The sequence below is a fragment of the Eptatretus burgeri genome, chromosome 9, assembly GCF_056783735.1.
Source record: "Eptatretus burgeri isolate ZD-2024b chromosome 9, Ebu_testis_v1, whole genome shotgun sequence".
Classification (NCBI taxonomy): domain Eukaryota; kingdom Metazoa; phylum Chordata; class Myxini; order Myxiniformes; family Myxinidae; genus Eptatretus; species Eptatretus burgeri.
Genome location: NC_140969.1, coordinates 38,672,696 through 38,697,515, shown reverse-complemented (window position 1 = coordinate 38,697,515; position 24,820 = coordinate 38,672,696). Strand labels below are relative to the sequence as shown.

The 24,820-nt window shown below is 42.9% G+C and overlaps 1 protein-coding gene and 1 long non-coding RNA gene across 15 annotated transcripts in view; one reads left to right on the top strand and one right to left on the bottom strand.

Moving 5' to 3' along the window:
- Positions 1 to 18,807, bottom strand: part of LOC147019940 (uncharacterized) — a 45,427-nt gene extending 26,620 nt beyond the window's left edge. The window contains exon 1 of one of the 2 annotated variants that reach the window (XR_015061583.1): positions 18,671 to 18,807. This is a non-coding gene — a long non-coding RNA (uncharacterized LOC147019940). The remainder of the gene's footprint in view (positions 1 to 18,670) is intronic. The other variant, XR_015061584.1, reaches the window with a different exon arrangement.
- Positions 1 to 24,348, top strand: part of SNAPC4 (small nuclear RNA activating complex polypeptide 4) — a 176,113-nt gene extending 151,765 nt beyond the window's left edge. For 11 of the 13 annotated variants that reach the window (XM_085894805.1, XM_085894806.1, XM_085894804.1 and 8 more), the window contains 4 exons: positions 4,890 to 4,979; positions 17,930 to 17,960; positions 18,696 to 20,138; positions 23,035 to 24,348. In XM_085894805.1, coding sequence (XP_085750931.1) covers positions 4,890 to 4,979; positions 17,930 to 17,960; positions 18,696 to 20,138; positions 23,035 to 23,057 — 1,587 coding nt within the window. In that variant the 3' untranslated portion in view covers positions 23,058 to 24,348. Of the gene's footprint in view, positions 1 to 4,889; positions 4,980 to 5,180; positions 17,069 to 17,908; positions 17,961 to 18,695; positions 20,139 to 23,034 lie in introns of those variants that run through there. The other 2 variants (XM_085894817.1, XM_085894816.1) reach the window with 2 other exon arrangements.
- Positions 24,349 to 24,820: the final 472 nt, after the last annotated feature.

Below are 24,820 nucleotides of genomic sequence, written 5' to 3'. Positions count from 1 at the left end.
GCAAAATCAAGGTCCGAGATCTTGACATTGCCAAACGATGCACCGCAACTTGATCTCTCCGACATCCTCCCAAAAATCCAGTCCATACAAGTGCTGAAAAGTGTGGGGGCAAGTACACATCCCTGACGAACTCCAGTAACAACTGGAAATAAGTCAGAGGCGGTACCACCACACTTCACAGCACTCTCAGTACCAGAGTAGAGTTCAGACATCAGATCGATCAGTTTCGGTGGCACCCCACGAAGAACAAGAATCCTCCAGAGGACATCCCTATTCACTGAATCGAACGCTTTACAGAGATCAACATAGGCTGCAAGCAGCCCCTGCCGAAACTCTCGTCTGCGTTCAGTGAGGACACGAAGAGCAAGGATACGGTCAATCGTTGACCTCTTTGGTGTAAAGCCTGACTGCTCTGGACGCTGGTGCTCAAGCAGATGGTGGCGAACCCTATCAAGAATTATCCGAGCAAAGACCTTGCCCGGCACTGAGAGCAGCGTCACCCCTCGGTAGTTGTTGCAGTCTTGGCGATCACCCTTCCCTTTCCAGAGAGGGACAACAAGGCCCCTCTTCCAGTCAGTTGGGATGATGCCTGTGTTCCAGGCAGAGCACAAAACTGCATGCAACGACGCGAGTGCAGCATTTCCACCAGCCTTGAGAAGTTCAGCATGGATGCCACAGATCCCTGGAGCTTTGCCCCGTTTCAACTGGTTCACCGCAGCCCGTGTTTCCACAAGCGATGGTGGACCACAGTTGATTCGAGGGTCAGCAACAGGGATTGTAACACCCTTGACGTCCAACTCGACAGCTGGGGGATCAGCCTGGTACAACCGCTCAAAGTAACCGGCCCAGCGAGCCTTCACTTCAGACTCCTCTGTCAAGAGCCTACCACTCTCTGCTCGAACTGCAGTGCTCCGAGGGATGGGCTTGGATGAACGTAATGCGCGAATTCCCCTGTAAGCGGGACGAGAATCACCTGTCCACAGGTGATGCTCTACCTCCTCACAGATTCCTCGCACATAGGCCTCCTTGTCCACCCTCAGTGCACGTACAGTTTTACGCCTCAGCTCCCTGAACAGCTCAGCTCTGCCATTCAGCCTGGCCCTGCGACTCTGGTCAATGGTATCCAGTGTCCCTTGAGAGACAAAATTCTTCTTTGCCCTGTGGTGAACTCCAAGGCATCCACCGGCAACATCAAGGACGGTGGTCTTGAAGGTGCTCCACAACTCTTCAGGACCCCCCAAAGCACCCAGACCCAAGTGTCCACTCAGCCTGTTCGCAAACTCCTCAGCTACTCTCTCATCCCTGAGCTTGGCAACATCCAGCCTAGGCTGGGATGGTACCATTCTCCAGGATTTAAGGTGCAGCTTTAGAGTTGCTACAACAAGCCTGTGGTCAGTATTGAGGAACTGAGCACTCCGGTAGACCCTGCAGTTCTGGATCATCCTCCAACGACCGTCAATGAGGACATGGTCAATCTCCTTTGCCACACCGCCAGCGTTGGAATACCAAGTCCAGCGATGAGCTTGCGGGCGCTGAAACCATGAACCACCCACCCTAAGTCCATGACTTCTTGCAAAGTCAAGGAACTTAGTGCTATTCTGGTTCATAGTTCCTGACCCATGGGGACCAACACACACCTCATAACCATCCCTATCAGTTCCAGTCGATGCATTGAAATCCCCCAAGACTAGAAGTGTATCTCGTCTGGGGCACTGATCAACCACAGACTCGAGTGTGGCGTAGAATGCATCCTTCACGGTAAGATCACTCGCCTCAGTCGGAGCATAAATAGAGACCAGGGAAATGACACCTAAGGAGTGACGAATCCTTAATCTCATAATACGCTCGTTGACCGGTGTTACCTCAATTATCATTGGGGTCAGCTTATTGGACACAGCTACAGCAACTCCTTGGGTATGGTAACCATCAGAGCGACCAGACCAATAGTAGGTGTAACCACCCACCATTATCTCTCCGCAATCCGGTCTCCGAACCTCAGAGAGAGCTGCAATCCCGATGTCCAAACGCTTGAGCTCAGATGATAACAGAGACAGGTGATCATCCTCTCTTAGGGATAGGACATTCCAGGCACCCACCCGAAGGGACCGCCTCAGGTTAACCCAAGGAGACCGCCGTCTGGTGGACGACACCTCAGCACCACTCCGACACACTCTCCCGCAATCTGACCCAGGGATGTTTCCCCGTGGTTTCCCTCCTATCAAAGACTGGGGGTCCCGAAGGCTTTGCCCCAATCCCATCATCCGGTGAGCTGCCCTGCGAAGGGAAGCTGCACAGGAGGTACTCCCACGGAGTGGGTTTTCAGATTTTTTTGCGTTTTTGCGTTTTGCGGAATGAAGCGTTTTACGGTGGCTGGAGTGCAAATCCTTTGGTAGGTAGGACCAATGTTTCTAGGAATCGTGTGCTTTCGAATATGGGACCCGGGCGCAAGCAACGGCCCTTTAAAGTGGTCAAAAAATCGAAAAAAATTAATAAATCGAAAAATCGAAGCTTAGAGTTATGTGTGCAATCTATCTAGCTCCCTTAATGTCAATTTGCAGCCCTAACAAAAAATATTTGTCAGAGGAGATAGGTTTTGGGCGAGTACATGTCGAACATTTCAGAAACGGTTAATTGCGAATATCTCTAAGAGAAAGAGTCTGATTTTGATGAAACTTGGGTGAAATGTGTACAATGTGGCTGGCATGTACACAAAAATGAATGGTTGCTATGCACACCTCCGTTGCTTAGCAACAGCTAAAATACTTTATCGTACATCGTACACTTATTGTGGACTGTACAAAAAAAATCAATACCTCCGAAACTGGACCTCCGAGGGACCTGTTTTTTTTGTGCCCAAGGAGAATGTCTTACAGCATCATATAAAAAAATAAAATCTTTAGCGAGGGCTGCCATTTGTTAGAGTCTCTTTGGAAACATGCCTGAAATTTCACAAGGCGGGTTTCTGAGCACAAACTAAGAGGTCTATGATAATCATATTTATTGTGCTAAATTGATTGATAGCATGTACATGAATATCTGCTAGTCGCGTCGGCCAGCTTTCCATCTACAGCGAGCAGCCATATCGCCTACCGGCTTGTCATTATTATTGTTATTATTTTCGCGTTAAGTCTGCTTTTGTAAGTTGCTTGTTTATTTGCTGCACCACACCTCTCTTCCCTATCTCTGCACAACACACCCCAATAAATCTTGATCATGCCACATACCATTCCTCGCCCATTGTTAATAAATTATCATTCGGAATATTCCCTGCTCGTTTTTGTCTTTTCTTCCATTGATCCAGCATGGTCCAAATCCTAGTTTAGCCAGGACTTTATTCCCAACGATCCGTTCCTTTTAGCCGGTAAGTCCTTGGCAGTGTCGCTCGGCTGCATCCGATCCGCTAAAGTGATCCAGTCCAGTAGAATGATCTGGTTTGGACAAGGCATACTGAGGGCGTCTTCCCCGGTAATTAAATCACGTGATTAATTAGGTAACCTGATTAACCCATAGATGGGAGGACCCTAGGTCATGTGGTTGAGTTATTGGTGTCCACGGTCGGTTAGGTGACCCGCCGCGTCACAGAATTATCCGTGTGCGACGGCCTACAATTCCGGGGAGTCTGGTGGGAACCGAGATAGCTTCCCCCATCTAGTGGCCTTCTCACCCGACCCCTGGCCCACAACAATATATATATATATATATATATATATATATATATTATATATATATTATATATATATATATATATATATATAATATTATATTGTATATAATATTGTATTATATATAATATTTTATATATATATATATTATATATATATATATATTATATATATATATATATATATATATATTATATATATATATATATATATATATATATATATATATATATATTATATATATATATATTTTATATATATATATATATATATATTATATATATATATATTTTATATATATATATATATTATATATATATATATATTTTATATATATATATATATATATATATATATATATATATATATATATATATATATATATATATATATATATATATATATATATATATATATATATATATTGTGAATTTGGAAAGTTATTGCACTCAACATTCAGGTCCTTTAGCTCATTTATATCGGTAAGTATATGTTGCCAGTTAGGGTCCCGACCCTGGTCTAATGGGTAATTAAATGTTCCTGCGCTGTGAAGTTGTTTTAATAGTTAGATTTTCTTTTAGTTATTTTTTACACCACCAACTACATCATCGACTCCACCGCCGACCGCACCGCATCGCCCTCGCCTTCGCTTGATCTAGTACTTGAGTGGAGGATATATTGGGAAAACAGAGCACCGGAAAGAGTGAGGGTGAGACTTGTGGGAATAAGAAGCTGGTCACCATTTGTTTTGTGCATTTCTGTGCCAATGTTTGCTTTGTTGTCTATCCTTTCAATAAACCTGAGTTTGGACTGCGCCCAATTGCCAGTTGTACATCATTCGATCAAAATAACCTGTTGTTTTTGTGACTTAATTCGGCAGCTTCTCAACTTCTTCTGCCGACTCCTTCATTTCAGCCCCATTTATGATGCAAGTTTGTAATAAAGAGATAACAGTTGAATCAAAAAAACTACTTTAAATCATATCTACATAATTTTGCCATCTTATGATAACTGTCCATTTTTATTTTTTGGAGGAAGGGCAGTGGAGTGAGTGAGGGGCTTTTCTTTGTCAGAGGAATGATCCATGATTTGTTGGTTAATGCTAACATTTGTGATGAAGACCTGGCAGAGCAGTGAGATTAATGGGTTTTGCTTGTTGGTATACCCATATTAACACTTTATTAATGATGAAGTTTTTTTTTTATTGCTTCTACTTTTGTTTTGAAGTTTTACAAGATCAAGTACGAGAAGTGCCTGGATGCCATAAAAGCAAATGATGTGTTACATTTGAACCGAGCTGTTGTGTCTACTTTACAGGTAACATTCACTCCAAGATTGTGTTTGTATTGGTCCTGTATTTGCTTTGTTTCTGTGTTCTGGTAACATTAATAACAATAAAATAATAATTAATAAGCATATTTATGCCTTCTATTGGAACAAGAATGAAGCGTTTTTTTTAATTTCTTCATTGGTATCGAGTGATTGTGATTTTGTCTCCATGCTCTGTTTATGGCAAAGTTCAAGGACCTGATCACAATATGGAGTTCGTGGGTCTTGGAGGAAGGCATTGATTGGAGGTCATATTACTGATAACAGACACCCTTGTTGTGAGCCAAATGGAGTGATCTTAAATTTCCCCCTCAGTCAAACTTGCTCAAGTGTTGTCTAACCACAACACCCCCCTCCCCTCCCCACCACCCCAAAACCCAAAGCCTTCAATCACCTCCCCACTCCAAGCCTTCAAACCCTCTCCTGAGCCCCCTCCATCCCACAACAATTCCTGGAAAATGGACAGGATTGCTTTTGGTTAGATGGATGCATTAGAGATGGTTGGTCTTTGTTGAAGTAATTATTTGGAGCTGCCACTTTTGGAACCTGAATAAAATAATTGACCAGTCCTTGAGTGAAAGATGACTGTTGGTCAAGCCAATCATGCTGCATGCAGTGACACATAATTGTTTCCATATCTTTCTGAAAACAACCAGTTTGGGAATAACTTTAGAGAACAAGATCAGAGATGTCGAATTGAACAGAAGTTAGCATTTGAAAGTTTGCCATCACTAACTGCAGCTATGAAGTCTGTCTAGTGTCATAAATCAAAATATAATAGGTAACCGATTGCATGATGCCTGAGACGTTACAAAACACCTTGGCTGCTTTGGTTTGATAAGTTCACATACTAGTGGTGGCAGTTAAGATCTTCATGCACAAACAAGAGTTTGGCAAATTCTGTAGTGTGTCTGAGATTGTGGTGAGTTAGTTGTGTGTCATGTCTTCGACGTGAATAATATATTGCACACGGGTATAGAATTTTACAAGCATGCTAAATTTAAAGCTGCATCGCAGTAGACGATTATATGGTTCAGAATTTGGTCAGAAATCATTTTTCTCATGACCTTGCTCTTGGCAAATATACATGTTACAGGCTATAATTATTATGAGTGATGTACACAATACCATTGCTAAGAGTGTCAGGCACAATACTTCAAACTCAGTTTATTTCAAAAAGTACTAGTATTGAGCTTCCACAACCATCCTTGACCATGTTGTGGAATGTCGGCCAAGGCCCTCATCTTTTCACCTTTATTAGCCCATCTTCCTCGCAGCGGGAGACGAGGTTTTGTAATCACTTCTGTGTTTGTCTGGGTCTGTGTTTATGTCTGGGCTGTAACATTTTTTCCATGTGAGCTTTTGTCATAAAATTTTCAACAAAACTTTATTATGAGAATATGGAGAAGTTAAATTAATAATTTGGTTAAAAGGTCAAAGGTCAGCATCACATAAAATTGTCAATTTTCATCCAATTGACCTGAAATTTTTATTATCATTTGAGCTTTTGTTGTCAAATTTTCAAAAAAGAGTTATTATGAGAATATGAAGGAAACAAATTTGAATTTGGTCAAAAGGGCAAATGTACCGTTTAGCATACGGAAGAAGTCTGAATGCAAAGCGAATGGGCTTTGCATTTTCAGATGCTTTCTAGTTCACTTTTAAATTCATTTTCTCTGCAACTACTTGATCCCAGGAGCTTTGTCCCTTTTCAACTAGTTCACCGCAACCTGTGTTTCCACAAACTAAGGCAATTCACAGCTGATTGGAGGGTCCTGGAATGTCCACATTCTAAGAGAGGATGATTATCTGTTTCTGCTCTCATCTGAGCTCCAGCGTTGGAACCTCAACACTTTCTGAGGTCCGGACACCGGATAGTGGTGAAATCATGGTATGTGGCTCTACCTACTATTGGTCTGGGTGCTCTGATGCTTACCATTCCCAGGGATTTGCTGTAGATGTATCCAACAAGCTGACTGTAGTAATCGAGGTAACAATGGTCAATGAGCGTATTATGAGACTGAGGATTTGTCACTCTGGGTGTCATTTCCCTGTCCTCTGTATATACTCTCACTGAGGCGAGTGATCTTGCTGAGAAGGAAACATTCCATGCAGTGCTCAAGTCAGTGGTTGATTGGTGCCCCAAGCGAGATACTTTAGTAGTCTTGGGGAATTTCATTACATCAACAAGCACTGATGGGGATGGTTATGAGATGTGTTGGTTCACATGGGTCTGGAACCAGGAACCAGCCGAGCATTATGAGTTATGCACAAGCATTAATTTCCTTGACTTCACAAGATATTGTGGACTTAAGGTGGCTGGTTCATGGTTTCTGCGCTCAGTCACATCACTGGACATAGTATTCCAATACTGGTGCTGTGGCAAGGTGATTGACCATGTCATCATTGATGGTTGCTGGAAGTTGCTACAGAATTGCAGAGTCTACTAGAATGCTCAGTTCCTCAGTATCAATCGCAGGCTTGTTGTAGCAACTCTGAAGCTGCGACTGAAATTCAACAAAATGGTACCATCCAGCCTGGGCTGGATGTTGGCACGCTCAAGGTGAAAGGGAAGCTGAGGAGTTTGTGAACAGGTTGCGTGGTGGTCCAAGGGGTTTTCCTGTTTCAGGAGATGCTGAAGTGTTGCGGAGTTCTTTCAAGACTATACCATCCTTGATGTTTCTGGTGGGTGTCTTGGTCAACTTTTGGGCAATGGGGAACTTTGTCTCTCAAGGCACACTGGATACCACTGATGAGTTTCACAGAGCCTGGCTTGGTCAGGTCACGTCAACCATAACTGAGATGTTCAGGGATCTCAGACTTTAAAATGTACATTGGCTAAGGGCAGACAAGGAGGCCAGGTGTGAGGAATTATTGAAAGGGTGGAGCATCACCTGTGGTCAAGTGAGTATCATCCTGCTTCCAGAGGAATCAGTGCATTGTGTTTCTCCAAGCTTGTCTCTTGATGTACTGCAGCTAGAGCGGAGGGTGTTGAGCTCTTGACAGAGGAGTCTGAAGTGAAGGCTCGCTGGGCCGGTTCCGTTGAGTGTCTTTACCAAGCTGACCAACCAACTGTTCAATTGGATATCAGGGGTGTTACTATCCTTATTTCTGATCCTCCAATCAACTGTGAACCACCTTTCTTTGTGGAAATACAGGCTCTGGTGAATTGGTTGAAAGGGAGCAAAGCTCCTGGGATCTATAGCATCCATGCTGAACTTCTTAAGGCTGGTGGAAATGCTTTACACCAAATAGGTAAAGGATTGACCATATCCTTGCTCTTTGGGTCCTCACTGAATGTAGGCATTCCTCACTGACCAAGGATTTGAGACAAAGGTTTAACTCCTTTGGTACCAGGTCTCTTCCAAAAATCATTGGCTATTTCTGGTTGGACTTTGGGTCTGACAAACATTGACTGAGAGAGACTCAGATGAGATTTGTTACCTGTATAATCCTTGAACGTCAGCTGCAGTTCTATGGACATGTGGGTCGTTTTCCTGACGCTGATCCTGCTCACCAGATTTTCTCAGCGAGGTATAGCCAATGGGCCAACTATGTACCTCGGGGTGGCAGCAGGTTGATCTTTATCTCAAGGAGGTTGGTGATAGGCTGGGCATCTGCCTGGGGGATGGCCAATTGGAGGCTTGTGGACATGGTAATGCGCTGCTCCGGCACATGCTTTTCTACCTGACCTGACCTGCTTGAGCAATTGATAAAAATCTTTCAACATAGGAGCACCTTCCCCATGAAGATGTTTTTTTGTTTTTTTTAACAAAGTTGCATGATGATGATTGGATGGCAATTGTGGCTGGCATCCCCCCCCCCCCAAAAAGTTTTCTACAGGCATGTGTTGCAAGATGTTTTATGTAGCAGGACCTTTTTTCGCCTCACTTCTTTCTTTTTTTTTTCTTTCACCCCCACGTTTTTAAGTTATTTTGCTCTGCAACCCCTGCAGTGATTGACACAAAACTTTCAACATCGGATTGAGTGCCGACTCATGGAGTTTAAAAAAAACAAAAAAAAAACAAAGTTACATGATGATTGGATAGAAAATGAGGCCAGCGTGCCAAAAAGTCTGTTTTCTGCAGGCATGGGTTGCAGCATGTTTCACGTGTCCGGAATAAACAGCCTTGAACTATCACATACCCAAAATTCTAGGCCAATATTAGTCTTATCTACGCCTGCAATACAAAAGCCCAATGTGTAGATGACCAATGCCAACCAGGACCACTGTGTGGGGAAAAATCCCGCATCCCTTTGTATTCAAATTGGCTGCATTGACAGGAACAGGAAATGCCTCCACAACATCTGAGTTTAACACTCATATTTAATACAAATTATATAATCTTCCAGGCTAAAATTAAATAGACAATAATCAACAAATAATACAAATCCATTTGACCACCTGGGCATGACAAGTCCCTACAGGCTCTCAAGAATATGACATGAACATCAATTGTTCAACACAAAGCAGGACCTGATCTTAATTCTTATCTCTTGCCCAGAGCAGAAAAGTACAGAATCATCGGGGAGGATGATAAAAGCAAAGGACCAAAGTCTCAATGGCAGGGGAGTGGGTATGACAAATTATAGCAGGAAGGTGAAGCGTAAACCCCAGCTTGAGGAAGACATCGCTTTGGAGGAGTCTGACCATACTGTGTGTGCTCTCTTGGCAACCACACTTTTCAAAGGGTATCCCAGCATGAGCAGCCTGCATGGAACTATATTCTGTGGAACTTGCTATGCTCCTCACTTCCCTGGCTGTGGCTGTCCTGGCTCCAACTGCACAAGCTCTGCATGCCCTTGGCACTGTGTGAGTCTCCCTCTCTCTCCCTCTCTCTCCTTCTTTCTCCCTCTCTCTCCCTCTCTCTCCCTCTGGTCAGGCCGTACAAGTTGGCTGTGTGCTGAATCTCTCCCTTCTTCACGTGCACTTTCCTCTCGCTTTTTTCTTCCTCATGAACCCCACTATACCATTCAGCTCCACCCTCCGCACCCTTTTCCTGGCCATTGAAAAGAGGGAGTACTTCAGTTTGTCTTGCTTCATATCTATCCGCTGAGGTCCATTGATGACAAAGAAGCATGGTGGCAGCTATTATCTGCGATTGTCATGAGTGGGGGCAGGGGAGGGATGCGGTTTCCAATCATAACAGATGTAACAAGGGGAGGAGACTTTGTGAGCTCCCTGGTCTACTCAAAGGATCAATTCAGAGCTGAGCTGTTCAGGGAGTTGAGACATAAAACTGTACGTGCACTGAGGGCGGGCAAGGAGGCCGATGTGCGAGGAATCTGTGAATGGGTAGAGCATCACCTGTAGTCAAGTGATTCTCTTTCTGGTTACAGAGGAATTCATTAATTATGTTTCTCCAAGCCCATCCCTCTGTGTACTGCAGTTGGAGTGGAGGGTGGTGGGCTCTTATGCCTGGTGTTGGCTTAATGGTTCAGGTGGTGGGCTTGCGATCCAAGGATCCTGAGTTCAAATTCTGCTCGGCTGTTGAATTAATACGAGGTGGGGTTGACTCTGCCTGTCATCCTTCCGAAGTCAGCAAAATGAGTTCCAGCTTGCTGGTATCCTGTGTCGGAGAGGCGACCCATCCAGGATTGTGCCCAATACCCAAGGAGACTGCTTAGGCAGCACCAATGCTCTGCACAGAGTTTGGTCCCAAAAGGTGGATGGATGGATGGTGGGCTCTTGACAGAGGAGTCTGAAGTGAAGGCCTGCTGGGCTGGTTAATTTGAGCAGCTGTTCCAGGCTGACGCACCAGCTGTTGAGATGGATGTCAGGGGTGTAACTATCCCTCTTGCTGATCCTCAAATCAACTGTGAAACACTTTCGTTTGTGGAAACACAGGTTGAGGTGAAGCAGTTGAAATGGGGTAAAGCTCTTTGGATCTTTGGCATTCATGCTGAACTTCTCAAGGCTGGTGGAAATGCTATACTCGTGTTGTTGCATACAGTTCTATGCTCTGTTTTGGAACACAGGCATCATCTCAACTGACTGGAAGAGGGGCGTTTTGTCCCTCTCTGGAAAGGGAAGGGTGATCGCCAGGACTGCAACAGCTATCGAGGGGTGACGCTGCTCTCAGTGCTGGGCAAGGTCTTTGCTCGGAAAATTATTGATAGGTTTTGCCACCATCTGCTTGAGCACCAGCAACCAGAGCAGTCGAGCTTTTTTTAATGATTATTTTTTATTTTTTTATTTTTTTGTAAACAATGTTGAGGCTCGTATAACACCTAACACACAGAAAGTACAAGAGGGATGGGAGAGAGAAGCACAAAACAGTGTGGAACAGAAACATGAGGGGATCTGTGGATGGGTGAGGGATGGGGTGGGGTAAACAAGATGGACACTTCAGGAACTTTCAGATCCTTGCATGACAGGGACTTTCAGGAAGTCCTTGCTTTCATGACAGGGAAAGCAGGGAATTTGAAGGAGGTGGGTTTGGGGTGGATTAACGGGGGTATAAAAGATCATGGTTTTGGATGTGGGAAGATAAGAGATGGTAGTGACAGCTGTTTTGAAGACCAAGAGGGAAGAGTGGGATTTCAGAGAGTGTGGGAGTTTTTTCTAAAGGTGGGGGGAAAATAGGGATTAAAGCAGTGGTTCCCAACCTTTTTCTGATCGAGTACCACTTGGAGGTCCCATACCGTCGCCGCGTACCACCTGGTTCCAGAAAAACCTCAATTCGATAAGATATCAATTTATTCACAAGTTGAACACACTAATTAACTAACTGTCAACAAAGAACAAAATTTAATGCGAGGGCTGCATCTGTTTCTTCTCCACCAGCTGGTCGATGCGGGGCATAACTTTGCTCACAGCATATCGGAAATCATGCCCGGGCGCAGCAAGATGGTTCCGGCTCTTTGACTTGATGGTCATCATGGCTGAGAACACCCCTGCTCGCACTCCCACATAGAGGGGAAAATCAGTCGCTGGGGAACAGCGTGACGGGCTAGTGTCGGGTACGAGGAGGCCATGGTCACCCAGAAGTTCATAGGAGAGCATTCCTTGTGCTTCGTCTTTGCTGTCTCGTCAGCCTGGATATCTATGAGCTCCTCTTGTTCCCCGGTCCCGACAGGCAGATCGCCTGGTTCAACGGAAAACGGATTGTTGATGCAGGCACAACATGTAATGTCTGGGAAGTAATGCATCAACTCAGTCTTGAGCAGTGAGAGGTGACAGACGATTTCTTGGGAAAATTCATCATTGGGCTCGCTCTCAAGGGTAGTCAGGAGTTCGAATATTCCGTAGCGTTTGCTCTCCACGTTCTTGATCCAGAGGTCCAACTTCCGGACAAACGCTCCCAGCTTCGAGATGAAGTCGGAGACAGTGCAGTTGGGCCCTTGGAACGACAGGTTTAAGTGGTTGAAGACCCCAAAAATGTCCGACAGGTAGGCCAACCTTGAGATAAACTCCTCGTCCGCCAGATATTTTTGAAAATCGTGTTCTTTCTCCGTGAAGAATACGAGGAGTTCATCCCTCAGTTCAAAGAGACGCCTCGTCGTATTCCCCCGGGAGAGCCAGCGAACCTCTGTGTGGTAGAGGAGACAAGTGTGGTCGGAGCCGAGATCTTCACAGAGCAGTTTGAACAGCCGAGTATTCAGGGCGGAGGTTTTGACGAAATTAACTATTTTGATTAATCGGTTCAAGCATGATAACAAATTCGGATGGAGTACCTTAGTGCTAAGGGTGAATCTGTGTATGAAACAATGGACACCGGTGGCGTTTGGTGACACAGCTTTCACATGGGCTTGAAACCCTGACTTTCGACCGAGCATAGACGGAGCCCCATCTGTCGTTTTATTATTATTATTATTTATTTATTTAAAGGTTGAGCCCGAAAGTGCTCGCGAACCACCTGGAAGGCCTAATGGTACGCGTACCACAGGTTGGGAACCACTGCATTAAAGAGTGAAAGTGAGCAGTGATTCTTGATTTTGGTAGTTTTACCAGAAGGGGTTTTCTGGCGGACCTTGATCGCCCATCAGAAATATGTGGGGGACATATCGCAGACAGAGCGGGCGGGGGTGAGGCCGGAGAGGAAACTAGAAAACAGAATGACCACTGACCTGCCTGTCGTGAGAGAGTGAGATACCCAAAAATTCAGCCTCATTGCGGGAGATACCAATGATCCTAAATGCCTTGGTTTCCACAGCGTGAAGCAGAGAAAGGTGAGAGGCGGGAGCACCAGCCCAGAGGGGAGAGCAATACTCCATCAGGCTGCAGATTAAAGCTTTTTATGTGGTCAGGAGATCAGGTGTATCAAGGAAGGACTTTGCACGACATAGGATGCTCAGTCAGCAACTGGCTTTTCAGGCCAAGTTGGAAATGGGGCTTTCCCAGGAAAGATCATGGCAGATGGTGAGATCCAGAAGCTTGAATGAAAGGACTTCTTCAAGAGGATTGTTGAGAAAGTAGATTGGGGGGGTTTTCCAGATGGTTCTTTCAGAGAGGGATAGTGAGAGTGTGAGATTTCTCAGGAATGAAAGATATGTTCCAAGTGTTTGATCAGCTTGTGATTTTATCCAGATCTGCAGAGAGTGAAGAGACTGATGCTTGCCGATGAGGGATGATAGATTGTATGGCAGAGGGTGGAGTCATCAGCAAAGAAATAGAGGATTTTCCGGAGAGTCAGAAAATTGATGAAAACCAGAAAAAGCACAGGGCCCTGAACTCTGCCTTGAGGAACTCCAGCCTGGACAGGAAGAGGGGATGAGAGAACTCCATGAAGGTCCACATGTTGGCAGCGACAGAAAAGGAAGTCTGCGAGCTATTGGTGAAGATGGCCATGGATACCAAAAGAAAAGAGTTTGGTGAGCATGGCAGAGTGCCAAACCGTATAAAAAGCACACGATATGTCTTGGGAGATGTCTCTGATTTCATGACTGGCGTTGAGGATCTCTATCCATTGTTGGGAGAGCAGAAGCAGCATATCCAGGGTAGAGTGACCTTGGCTGAAACCAAATTGATGATTGGAAATCAAGCCATTGGAGAAGAGGAAGGATTTAATGTCTGAAGCGATGATGGATTCCATAACCTTGCTGATGTTTGGGAGAAGGCTGATTGGTCTGTAGTTGCAGGAATCTGTTTTTGCACCTTTTTATGCAGGGCGGTAATTTTTGCTGATCGACAAGCAGATGGCAGATGACCTTGAGCAAATGAGAGGGTGAATGGAACAGAGAGAGGGTGAGCAAGAGCAGCAGAGGAGGGTTTTTGGACATGTGGGCTGATGCCGTCGGGACAGGTTGCAGAAACTGAGTCGAGGTTTGACAGCAAGCTCTCCACCTTGTCAGGAGAAAAGGACACAGAGGCCAGGAACAGCTTTGATGTGACTGTGTAACGTAGGTACAGAAAGCGATGGGTTTGGGACAAGATTTAGAAGCAAACACGGAGTTTCGGCATTCAGACTTTTCACCTGTAGTGTCAGCTCTGTGGCCATTTGAGGTAAGGAAGGGGATGGAGGGGAACATTCACCAGAAACAGACTTAACTCGATGCCACCAGGATTTGGAGGAGGGAAACTGTTTTGAGAGTTCAGACTTGAGATTAGAAAGATGTTGTTTTCTAGCTCTCTTGAGGGTAGACACACTTGTTCTGAGCTTTGTGGAAGGAACTGAGATTGCCCTGAGTTGGATTTGCTTTCCATGAGGCGAAGGCAAGTTGTTTCAGGACAACTGCCTCGCCACAAGCTTCAGTGTACCATGGGTGGGAGGAAGGGTATGCCAACTGAAGACGAGATGGGATAAATCTCTGCATTGGAGAGAATAAGTTTCTTTGAAAGAATTCCCAGGATGACTATGTCGGAGAAAGTGGATATGGGAGACCAGTCTAGAAGTTCGATGGCTGCTTGAAGCCCTACCAGTCGGCTTGAGAGAAATGCTAGACTCGAACGCTGAGGTGGTTCTCCAATAACAGCCAGAGAAATGTTTACTTTGATAAGCACGTGATCAGATGAACAGATTGCAGTGGAGGAAGAACATCAGATATTTTCAGGGAAATTGGTCAACATCATATCTAGAAGAGATGGAGTGCTGTTGATCGAGATCCGCATAGGGAAGTTGACAGATTGTGTCAGTGCCAATGAGTCGCAGAAGACTTTTGCTGAAGTGCTATGGCAGTTGAGGGAGGTACCCACACCCAGTCAACTTGCATGATGACAATTGAAGTCACCACATATGAGAAAGTTGGGATGAGAGGATAGAAGTTGGTCCAAGTTTTCGGAGAGCGAGATGTAAATGGAGTCATCACTGTTTGGTGGACGGTTCAACACATTTTGACATGTGGAGGGAGTGGAATGGAAGCCTTCGCCAGAGGTATTCCTGTGGGTGTGGAGGAGTGAGGGCAGTGCATAAAAAGTGAGGAAAAGAGTCTGATAAAGAGAGGAACTCCGTTACCAGGACGGGGCTCAGCTCTGTCATACCGCAGGAGGGAGTAATCAGGGAGAGATACTAGTGAGTCAGAGATATCTTGAAGGAGGAATGTTTCTGTTAATCACATCGTCTGGTTTGTCAGTGGCAACCTGTATGGAAAGATGGCAGGTTTGACCGAAGGCCCTGGATATTTGAGGTCCACACTGTTAAGGAAGAGGGAGGTGAGGAGTCTTTGGGTGCAGGGTGGGGGAGGGGAGAGGTGAGGAGAGTTGTTGAAAGAGCGTGGGGGATTGCAGAAGAACTATGAGAGAGGGCCGGATGATGAGGATAAAAAGCTTTGTTGGTGATGGGTTGAGGTGCAGTTGGGAGTAATATGAGAAGGGTCAGAGGGCAATTGAAGATTAGAGGAGGTGGCATGATGAGATGGAAGAGAGAGGGCAGGGGAAGGAGGCAGCTTTGTGGATGTGATTTGGGGCAACTTTGAGAGGGGGAGTGAGGGGGGAGAGTGGAGTGAGAAGGGTGAGTTGAGGGAGGAGGGGAGGGTTTTTGAGCAAGGTGGAGTGTATGGGGTTCTTGCTTTTCCGATGAAACGTATCAACTTGTGAGTGGTGTTAAGCACAGTGCAAAGGGAATGCTCCATCTCAAGGAAAGAAAGCACTGTCACATAGTGAATAAATTTAAAAAAATGTTTTCCCCTGATGTTTAACTCGACAGAAGTATTACAAAATCAGGGGGTGAGGTTCCAAAATTAGGGGGTGAGGTTCGTAGAGAAAGCAAGTTCAGTGGAAAAATACTACGTTTAATGTGTATAAATGCAGCAATAATCACAATAAAATATGTATAATTCCAAACGATGCTGAAGTTGCTATCTATACACCCTAATATGGTGGAAAAAGTTAGTAAAACATGGGAATTCCTCCGGATTTTTTGCAGTCGAGTCGAAAGCAACACAGGTTAAGCGAGTGCGAAAATAACACTGAGTGCTCTTACTCATGATACAATTGAGGGTTTTGAAGCATCACTCGTAATACCGTCCACAATCCTCCGCTGGGAGCGGTGCTACAAGGTACCCATTTCTGAAGAGAATTTGCGTCGCCCCTCCTTCGGAACCCCAGGAGTGTGTTCCATTACCAATACGCTTGTAGAGTGTTCACCAAGTCTTTTCAGCACCCAAGTAAGATGATAAGGAATGGCTGGTTCGGCAAGCAATAGCAAGCTGATTGGTAATGGGACACCCCTGGTGAAGGGGGGCAATGAAGTCACTACAACCATTGTGTTATGACCCATAGTCCCCTTTGTAAGTTTAGTTTGTTGAGATTGCATAAGTAACAACTGAATACATCGACGTCAGACGGATGCAAAATTTTTGTATTTTGGTGTGATGACAGTTTGACAGGGCTCACAGGGTCCCCCACTGGACCACTATTGAGTCTTGCATGGGGCCCTCAAATGACTAACACCGCCTCTGCTCTGGGTACCCCAAGCATGTATGCAAAATGTAGTGGAGATTGGCCAAGCCGTTTTTAGCTCGCCTGTTCAAAGAACAGAGAGCTATAGCGATACCCCCAGCGTGAGCGTCAGCGTGAGCATCAGCGTGAGCGTGAACGTGAAAAAGTTAAAGTTTTTGGTGCAAGTTATTTTTTTCCTTTCTAATGTTTTTATCTACCACACTATTTTTTTATACGTCAGATATATATATATATATATATATATATATATATATATATATATATATATATATATATATATATATATATATATATATATATATATATATATATATATCGGGGCGTATAATGATACCTGTCGTCCGTCTGTCCGTCTATCCGTCCGTCCATCCGTTCCTGTCCGCACTCCAACTCCCAAAGTTTTCAACTTTCACGTTTCATATTTGGTACTTAGGTACAGACTGTGGAGATGGTGTGTCGTGACATCATGCGTTCGTCATCTAAAGTGGTTGCCATGGCAACCAGGATGCTATTTTCCATCCGTTCCTGTCTGTCCTCTAACTCCAAAAGTTTTCAACTTTCACGTTTCATATTTGGTACATAGGTACAGACTGTGGAGACGGTGTGTCGCGACGTACGTTCGTCATCTAAAGTGGTTGCCATGGCAACCAGGATGCTGTTTTCCATGTGGTAGCACAATTCTGTATATACCTTCTTGTTCAGGCATATATTGTGCTCACTTGCACTCTTGTTACTGATTACAATATACAAATACATATATTGCTTTAAAATTATTTGGATCAGACTTCACTGCAATGCTTTATAAAACATTAATTATTAGACTAGTCTTTTAAAAATGATAAAGGTATAAACAGGCAAGCATTGGGTGGCTTTGACACCAACTCTGGTTCATATTATTATTGTCAGACGTGCAGAGAATTGCCCTATTTTCTAGAGTAAAATGTTAATGTTTTGTACTGATTAAATTTGACTCAAAATACAGATATTATTTTCTTTGGAGTATTACCTGACAGTTGGGAATTTTGTTTGAAAAATATAATGTTGCATGGCGCAGTATTTTAATCACTTTAACTTGCAGTGTGAACGTTTTTCCTTTTAGAAGCTACCCTCGGCGGAACATTCCAAAAAAGGTAAGATTTTATTGGCATTCATAGTTTATTTTGCTTCTATTTTCTGCATGCTCATATATTATCAAAAGTATGTGTCTGTCATGCTTATTCTCAAGGGTTCCTCTTGTCATAAAAAAAAAAAAATACAAAATGGTAGTGTTGGAAAGTTAATAATCGATTTACTTGCTTGGAAAGCTAATAATTAATTGACTTGGAACAAATATTTGTGTCCATTTAATCATTAGAATACCTGTTTTAAAAGCCTGTCTACATCCTAAAGCCAAATGAAGAAGCAGAATTTGGAGCTTAATATTGCAGTTCCAATGGTACCATTCTTATTTTAACAACAGGAACCTTTTAGAACAAAGCCTGATGGACACAGAGGGAGCACTCAAGATTATGTGGAGTAATATTTCTCGAAGCAATGTAAATATATATAATAGTACATGGAAGGAGCACACAAACAACAAAAGCAACATTGACGTGTTGTAAAAGATCCTTTTCCTTTGTGTGTTTCACTTCATTATACATCCTCATTGAGACTCACAGATTGACATGCAATATGTTTGTAAAGTGCAACATGCTGTCTTTTGATTAAACATGTCAGCAAAACAACACATAGTATAGCCATGGCTAGCCTGTTTGAAATAAAATGTGCCAAGTTGATACTTCATATGTCTTTTATCAAAATACCTTTGCCATGTGTACTAGAAATCTGTGTGGCTACTCACATGGTCATTCTTTTGAAAAAAACAGATGTGGAGGAACCGAGAAATTCTTCGGCACAAAGGCAAAACAGCACTCCTGCTTCAAAACGGGTTTCCAGGACGGTCCAAGAGATTCTTAATAATCAAAGGCAAGACCAAATGAATAATGATGTCAATTCAATACCCCAGAGCACTTTACACGTGGGACGTGTGCCCACTGTGCAGGCAGCAACTATCACAAAACAACATACTTTGAGGCTTCCACCTCCATTGAAGATCATTAAGCTTGAGTCATCAGACGTTTCAGTGGGCCGTGGTTTGGCACAGCCACTTGCCCAGGGAATAGCCATTCAAAATCGCCCACCAGTATCACAACCTGCTCAGTCTAGTACTTCATCATGCCCACTTTCTCAACCTCCTCTTTTATCAAAAGTTGTTCGATATCGTCTTTTGTCACCACAAGCTGCTAAGCCTCATATTTTCCCAAATCCTACCTTTCCTCAGGCTGGCAATCTTTACCAGTTGTCTTTTATACCTATTCTTCCGATGCAAGCAGCAGCACCAGCTGTGATTGCCCCTGTACCAAACTCTTTTGTGAATGTTAACACAAACCCATATCAAATTTCTGATCAACCTTCCCTGCAGGTTGCATTTTCTAATACCGCCAGGAAAACAAATAGTAATACTGCAACAGGTACTTCCAGGTTAATCAATACTCGAAAGATCGAGAAGCCTTTTGCTAATGCAGGAGGTACTACCAATACATTTCGCAGCTTTATAGCTTCTGCTGGTAATAATTGGAAGCAAAACCTGCACCTTGTGTTTGGATCCAGCATCACTTCTCGCGATGTCAACTGCTGGGCACTGAATGATGAGGAGAATGATCAAGAACTGTGTTCATTTCCTTTACTTCCTCCTTCAGCCCCTACCCTCAGGGCTTTGAGGAACATCATCCTGCAAAAAGATTACCTGCTCAATTCTGCATGCCGCTTGCTCAAGAGTTCAGTATCATCCATCCCATGTGGTATGGGTCCAAGTGATGGTGATTGCGACCAGAGGTCGATGCCATCCTCCCAATTTACATCTGCGTCCTGCACTAACGATGATATTGAAGATTTATCAGAAGAACAATGCCAGTTGAACAGTGCAGCATCAAGACTACAAGATGATGAGAAGGACATTCGGAGGCTTGTGAATGATCGTTTGAAAGGAGACTCAGCCTACCAAGACCTTCGCTCAATTTTCTTTGCCACATTCATGCTTCCTGCTGTGCTGGCTATTGCCTCACCAAACCTGTCGCACCTCAAATCCAAGAGGGGTAAAGCCGCACGCAAGGAAGCTCTGCAAGAAGACTTGGATGAGTGTGGTGGAATCCAAGAGACAGGTTCAGTTTTTCCAGATCAATATGACCGCAGTTGTAAAACAAAAAAGAGGCATCGCTCTGAAGATTCTACAAGTGATGACAACTCTACCAGCATCAGTGAAGAAAGCTGTGAGTATCCCATCTTCTTTGCTCGTAAGTGAATCTTTTTATGCAAGGTGTAAGGAAACAGTATGAGCTGCACATAGCAATAAAGCATATGGTCATGGGAATGTGTGCACACCACTGAAGTCGAGCTACTTACTTTTCTTTCCAGCCTTCTATGTATTCCTAGTTGTTCGACTTTCGTGGTGTGTTCACATTTCCATGTCAATGTTCCTTATTAAGACCCCCCCCTCTCGGATACAGGGAGGCTTATAGCTTTTGTAGTGTTTGTTTCTACAAATAGTGTCCCCAATTTAAATGGTAACTCAGCATTTCTTGGATCCCTCAAAGTACTAAACCATCATTTCACTTTTTTTTTTTTTAGCCGAGTCTCGCGTAGCAAACGTGGCTCGAAGAGAGCTCCGCATTGTTCTTCTTCTTCTTCTTGTTCTTGTTCTTCTTCTGGTGAAGACAAAACCTTTAGGACTCGGCTCTTTTATATACAGGATCCGGATCTCCTTAAATACTAAACACCTGTACACATCCTCGCATTGAGGGTGCCTTTTGAGAGCGACTATCATCAACTTTTAAATATATTCGGACATTTGCTTTAAAGTTTCGAAAAGTTCACGTTACTATTTAAAGATTATTCCATTTAATGTGTTGTAATTTCGTAAATACACGATTTTCTCGTCATGAACAGGAGCTTACATGACTGGTCTCGCTATTGGCTCCATCAAGGCACGTGACGAAATATCGGAAGTTGTTGTTATTGCCTTGAGGACGTGGCTCTTGGACACGTTTGTCCTTGTTCTTCCTTTTCTGCCAATTTCCGAGCTTTATCTTGGATTCGGAAGGGACTTTTGGAATGAAAATTTTGCATCAATAATGGGTTACAAAGTATGCAAGCTTGACGTTATTGTCTTTGAGCTTGACATTTTTAATGTCATGACCCAATCATAGACATTTTAACTTTTTTTTTTCACCACAACTTGATGAAGGTTTGTCTGATTGAAATAACATTGCCCTCTCCATATAGCCTAGAGTAAGGTGCATTTATGCTTAATTTACATCATACCCCTTTGGGGTCATGGTCAAATGGCAGTCCGAAAAAAAAAAAATGATGTCATATATCTCTCTATCTCTCTATCTCTCTATCTCTCTATCTCTATCTTTCTCTCATCTCAAGGACCGCTTGGCCTTCCAAGATGTTCTTGCATCATAGTGTACCTGCATTGGAGTTGTGCACCTGGGTTTTTAATTAGTGTCCTGGACATGCTTTTTAGCCTCATTAACTCCGCCACCGAAGATGAAAACGAAAAGCAGGCTTAAGCAATCGGTTGCATACGTACGTGTCTGCATTTTGTTAAGAGTGTACATCGAAAACTGTTCACCATAGGAAATTGAAACTTTACCACATGTGACATGACCATTTGATATAGCACATATTGATTGTACATAAAAAAATTTCAAAACATAAATTATACACATTTACCTCAAATGGAGATGGATGTAATTACAAATTTGCTGTCAGAAGAGTTGGCTCGCCCCAGGGCTGCCGAGAGCCATAATGGGCCCCGGGGCAATACTAAGTAAAGAGCCCCCTTCTAAAAAAAATTTAACAACCTATACGGAGTTTTCCATATTTTTGTCATCAGAAACGCATGCCATGTTATTCACTTATTCCTACAGTACATGCACATTCGTTTAAACACTCGATCCAGATGGGATGGAGCCAACACTCCTGTGTTAATCTACATCATTATGTCGTTACCGTGATTGTGATTATGTAAATTGTTCGCACAGTTTATTTTACGAGTGAGGGTATCACTGCCCATGGCAATGGCATGCTGGGGAATCGCCTTCAGTGGCTTGGAGGGAGACACAAAACAAAATTGCCCCTGGTGTTTTCTCATCACAAATGATCATTATATGAAACAAAAAATTGAAAGAATAATTACGGGCCCTGATTAAGTCAGGTCCCCGGGGTAGTTCCCCCACTTGCTCGCACCAAATCCTTCTGGAGACTGCGTGGGGTAAGTATTCCTTGAATACCATCAGGTTTCAGATTGTTACTTAATTAACAAAAAACCATTTTTTCATCATAACTTGAATAATTTTCCTCCGATTTTTCATGATGTTGAGTTTTTTTTCGGATCGATTATAGATGGGGACACATTTTCTTAATTTACACTCTATCGCTAAATGTTGAAGGTTATTTGGTGGTCCGAAAAATATGGGCATATTTCGATCGTGGGTGTTGGAAGAGGCTTATCCAATGGCTGTTGCTTTGTGATCGCAGATATCTAGTTGCTATGTGCTTTTTTCTAACAGTTGTCTTATCAGAAACGTCTTGAATAAGAAACTAACAGGCTTGAAGAAATGGCTTGTTATCAGAAACGTTTAAAATGGGTCTAGCCATAATGCAATTAACTACTCATTAACTCTGCCACAGAAGGTGGAAGGTGAAGAGGGTTTTCACCTTGGTTGTTTTCACCCCGTCTATCTGTTCATTTGTTTGTGAGCAGGATATCTCAAAATGTTGACGGATTCGGTTTTGTGTGAAGATCCAAATCCGAGAATTTTAAGTGATTCTTCACCATTGAGTAATGGGGCTAAAACGATAGATAACACGGTATCTGAAAAAGTTGTGGACGGATTCAAACAGTTTTGTGGATAGGTTGGGTGTGTGACAGACAAATTGATTCGATTTTGGTGAAGATTCAAATCCGAATATGAGAATTTTTTTTTGATTTTTTTTAAAAGTGATTCTTCACCAACTTTCATTTACTTGCTGTAATAGGGATGTTTCACTGATAGTCATTATAATTATGCTACCTCCAAGTAAGAGGAGAATGGGTTCATTGTAATTACCCCTGGTGTTTCCTGTTGCATGACTAACACATTAATGTTTCTTCCTCAGTGTCTGAATATGAAGAAAAGTGATCCCAGTGAAAGTCTTGCCTTTTTTCTGTCTTTTTCAGGACTTATCATTTTGTACACACAATGCTAGGTAACTAATACCTCGACCCCCCCCCCCAACTCTTTTTTAAATAACTAGCTGTTAATTTTCATTGCTTCTCCATTTTATTGATCTAACTATACACGTGCACAATGATATGGAGAATATAACTGACTATCCATCATATATGTACGTATATAGTTGTCTCGTTTGATGCCCAAGAGGGATTATGCACCTACTCGGATCGCAAGGACATGGCTCTAACAGGCCCAGAAATTATTTTTATTTCTATTTTGGAAATGTGTGGTTGTGAACACCTTGGTTGTCATGAATTTCAGCCTCAAAATGGACATTTGCTTATTCAGAGGCAGAAAGTAAGCAAAGCTGTTAACCTTTTGTGATCTGATATAATATTGGTTGGAGGGAGGCAGATGCCACCCTTTTCTTTTGTAATTTGTGATTACATTTATGGCTGTAGATATAGTCTTCCCTATGGAAAGACATTTTGAAAATGAAAAACAAATGTGTACATTATACAAGCTGAGTGGTCTGTTTTGTTTTATTTTAGTTTTTGTTTGAATCTCCTGAAGTGGTACATGTCATGCAAAATATCACTGCACTTTCGAGGAAGGTTATTGATAATATTAAACAATGTTCTTTAATTTCCCATTTTTGTTCCCTTCCTACTGAGAGACTCAGCATTTGCTGAGTCTTTTGTTTGGTCCCGGTAATGCATAAATTGTCAGAATATTGCACAGACTGCAGTATTGGGGGTGATTTACATACGTTTGGAATCATTCGTGTGCAAAGGGAAGAGATCAGAGTATTAGAATGATGATGCTAAAAGTTCTAGCTAACAATGACAACGATTAAAGCTCAAAATGTTTTCCACTATAGCTGATAATGTCTTTGAATGGAATAACTTCAACAACAGTGTCTTTACCTTCCCTCCACCCCTCCACCTTGTGCTATTTTTTTTTTCTCAAGCAAAAAATATTAGTACAGAAAGGTTCAATTTCATTAATTACACCACTGTTTAAAAAACACAAATGTGTTGCAATGTGTAACCATTTGAATAGTGAGTCCAACTTTGATTTTGGCATTTGCTTTGGTGACTTGTTTCGAGTCATTGCCTTGTACCTGTGCATGGGTAATTATATTGTTTAGAACGTGCATGTTCTTGGTTCATACTGTCATCTCTGCTTTGAAACAACTATTTTGTATCCATTGTGAAAATAAACTTTTCAATATTTGATAAGACCTACATTCATTCAACCATGCCTTCCTTTGTCTCTTGCTGACAAACTCGGGTACATGCTGGATTCAACAAATAACTCCGATTTTGTGCTGCAAGTTCTGTGAAATTATTTTCGGTCCAGGTGAAGCTTGGTTTTCTTTCATGTTGTTTGCAATGTTTAAACCTTATATTATGTTATTTTTTTAATGTGAGCACAAACAAGCGGGTGTCTCCTCTGCCACGCCATGCCTACAGGGAATGAACAAGTTCCAAAGACCTCAATTGTTCGTTGCAAACAAGATAGGATCTGTTTGGCCTTTCAAACAAACCTTGATGGATTCTGACATGCAGGCAGTGGAATGTCGGTGATTGCCATGGCTTGCTTGTCCAGACCTATAAAGTTGTGGCACCAAACAAAGTAAATTGCAGTACAGCATGTATATAACACTGCATATAACCTTTCATGTCATGAAAGCTCTGCTACTTTTTTTGCTTTATTTTTTAAAGGAT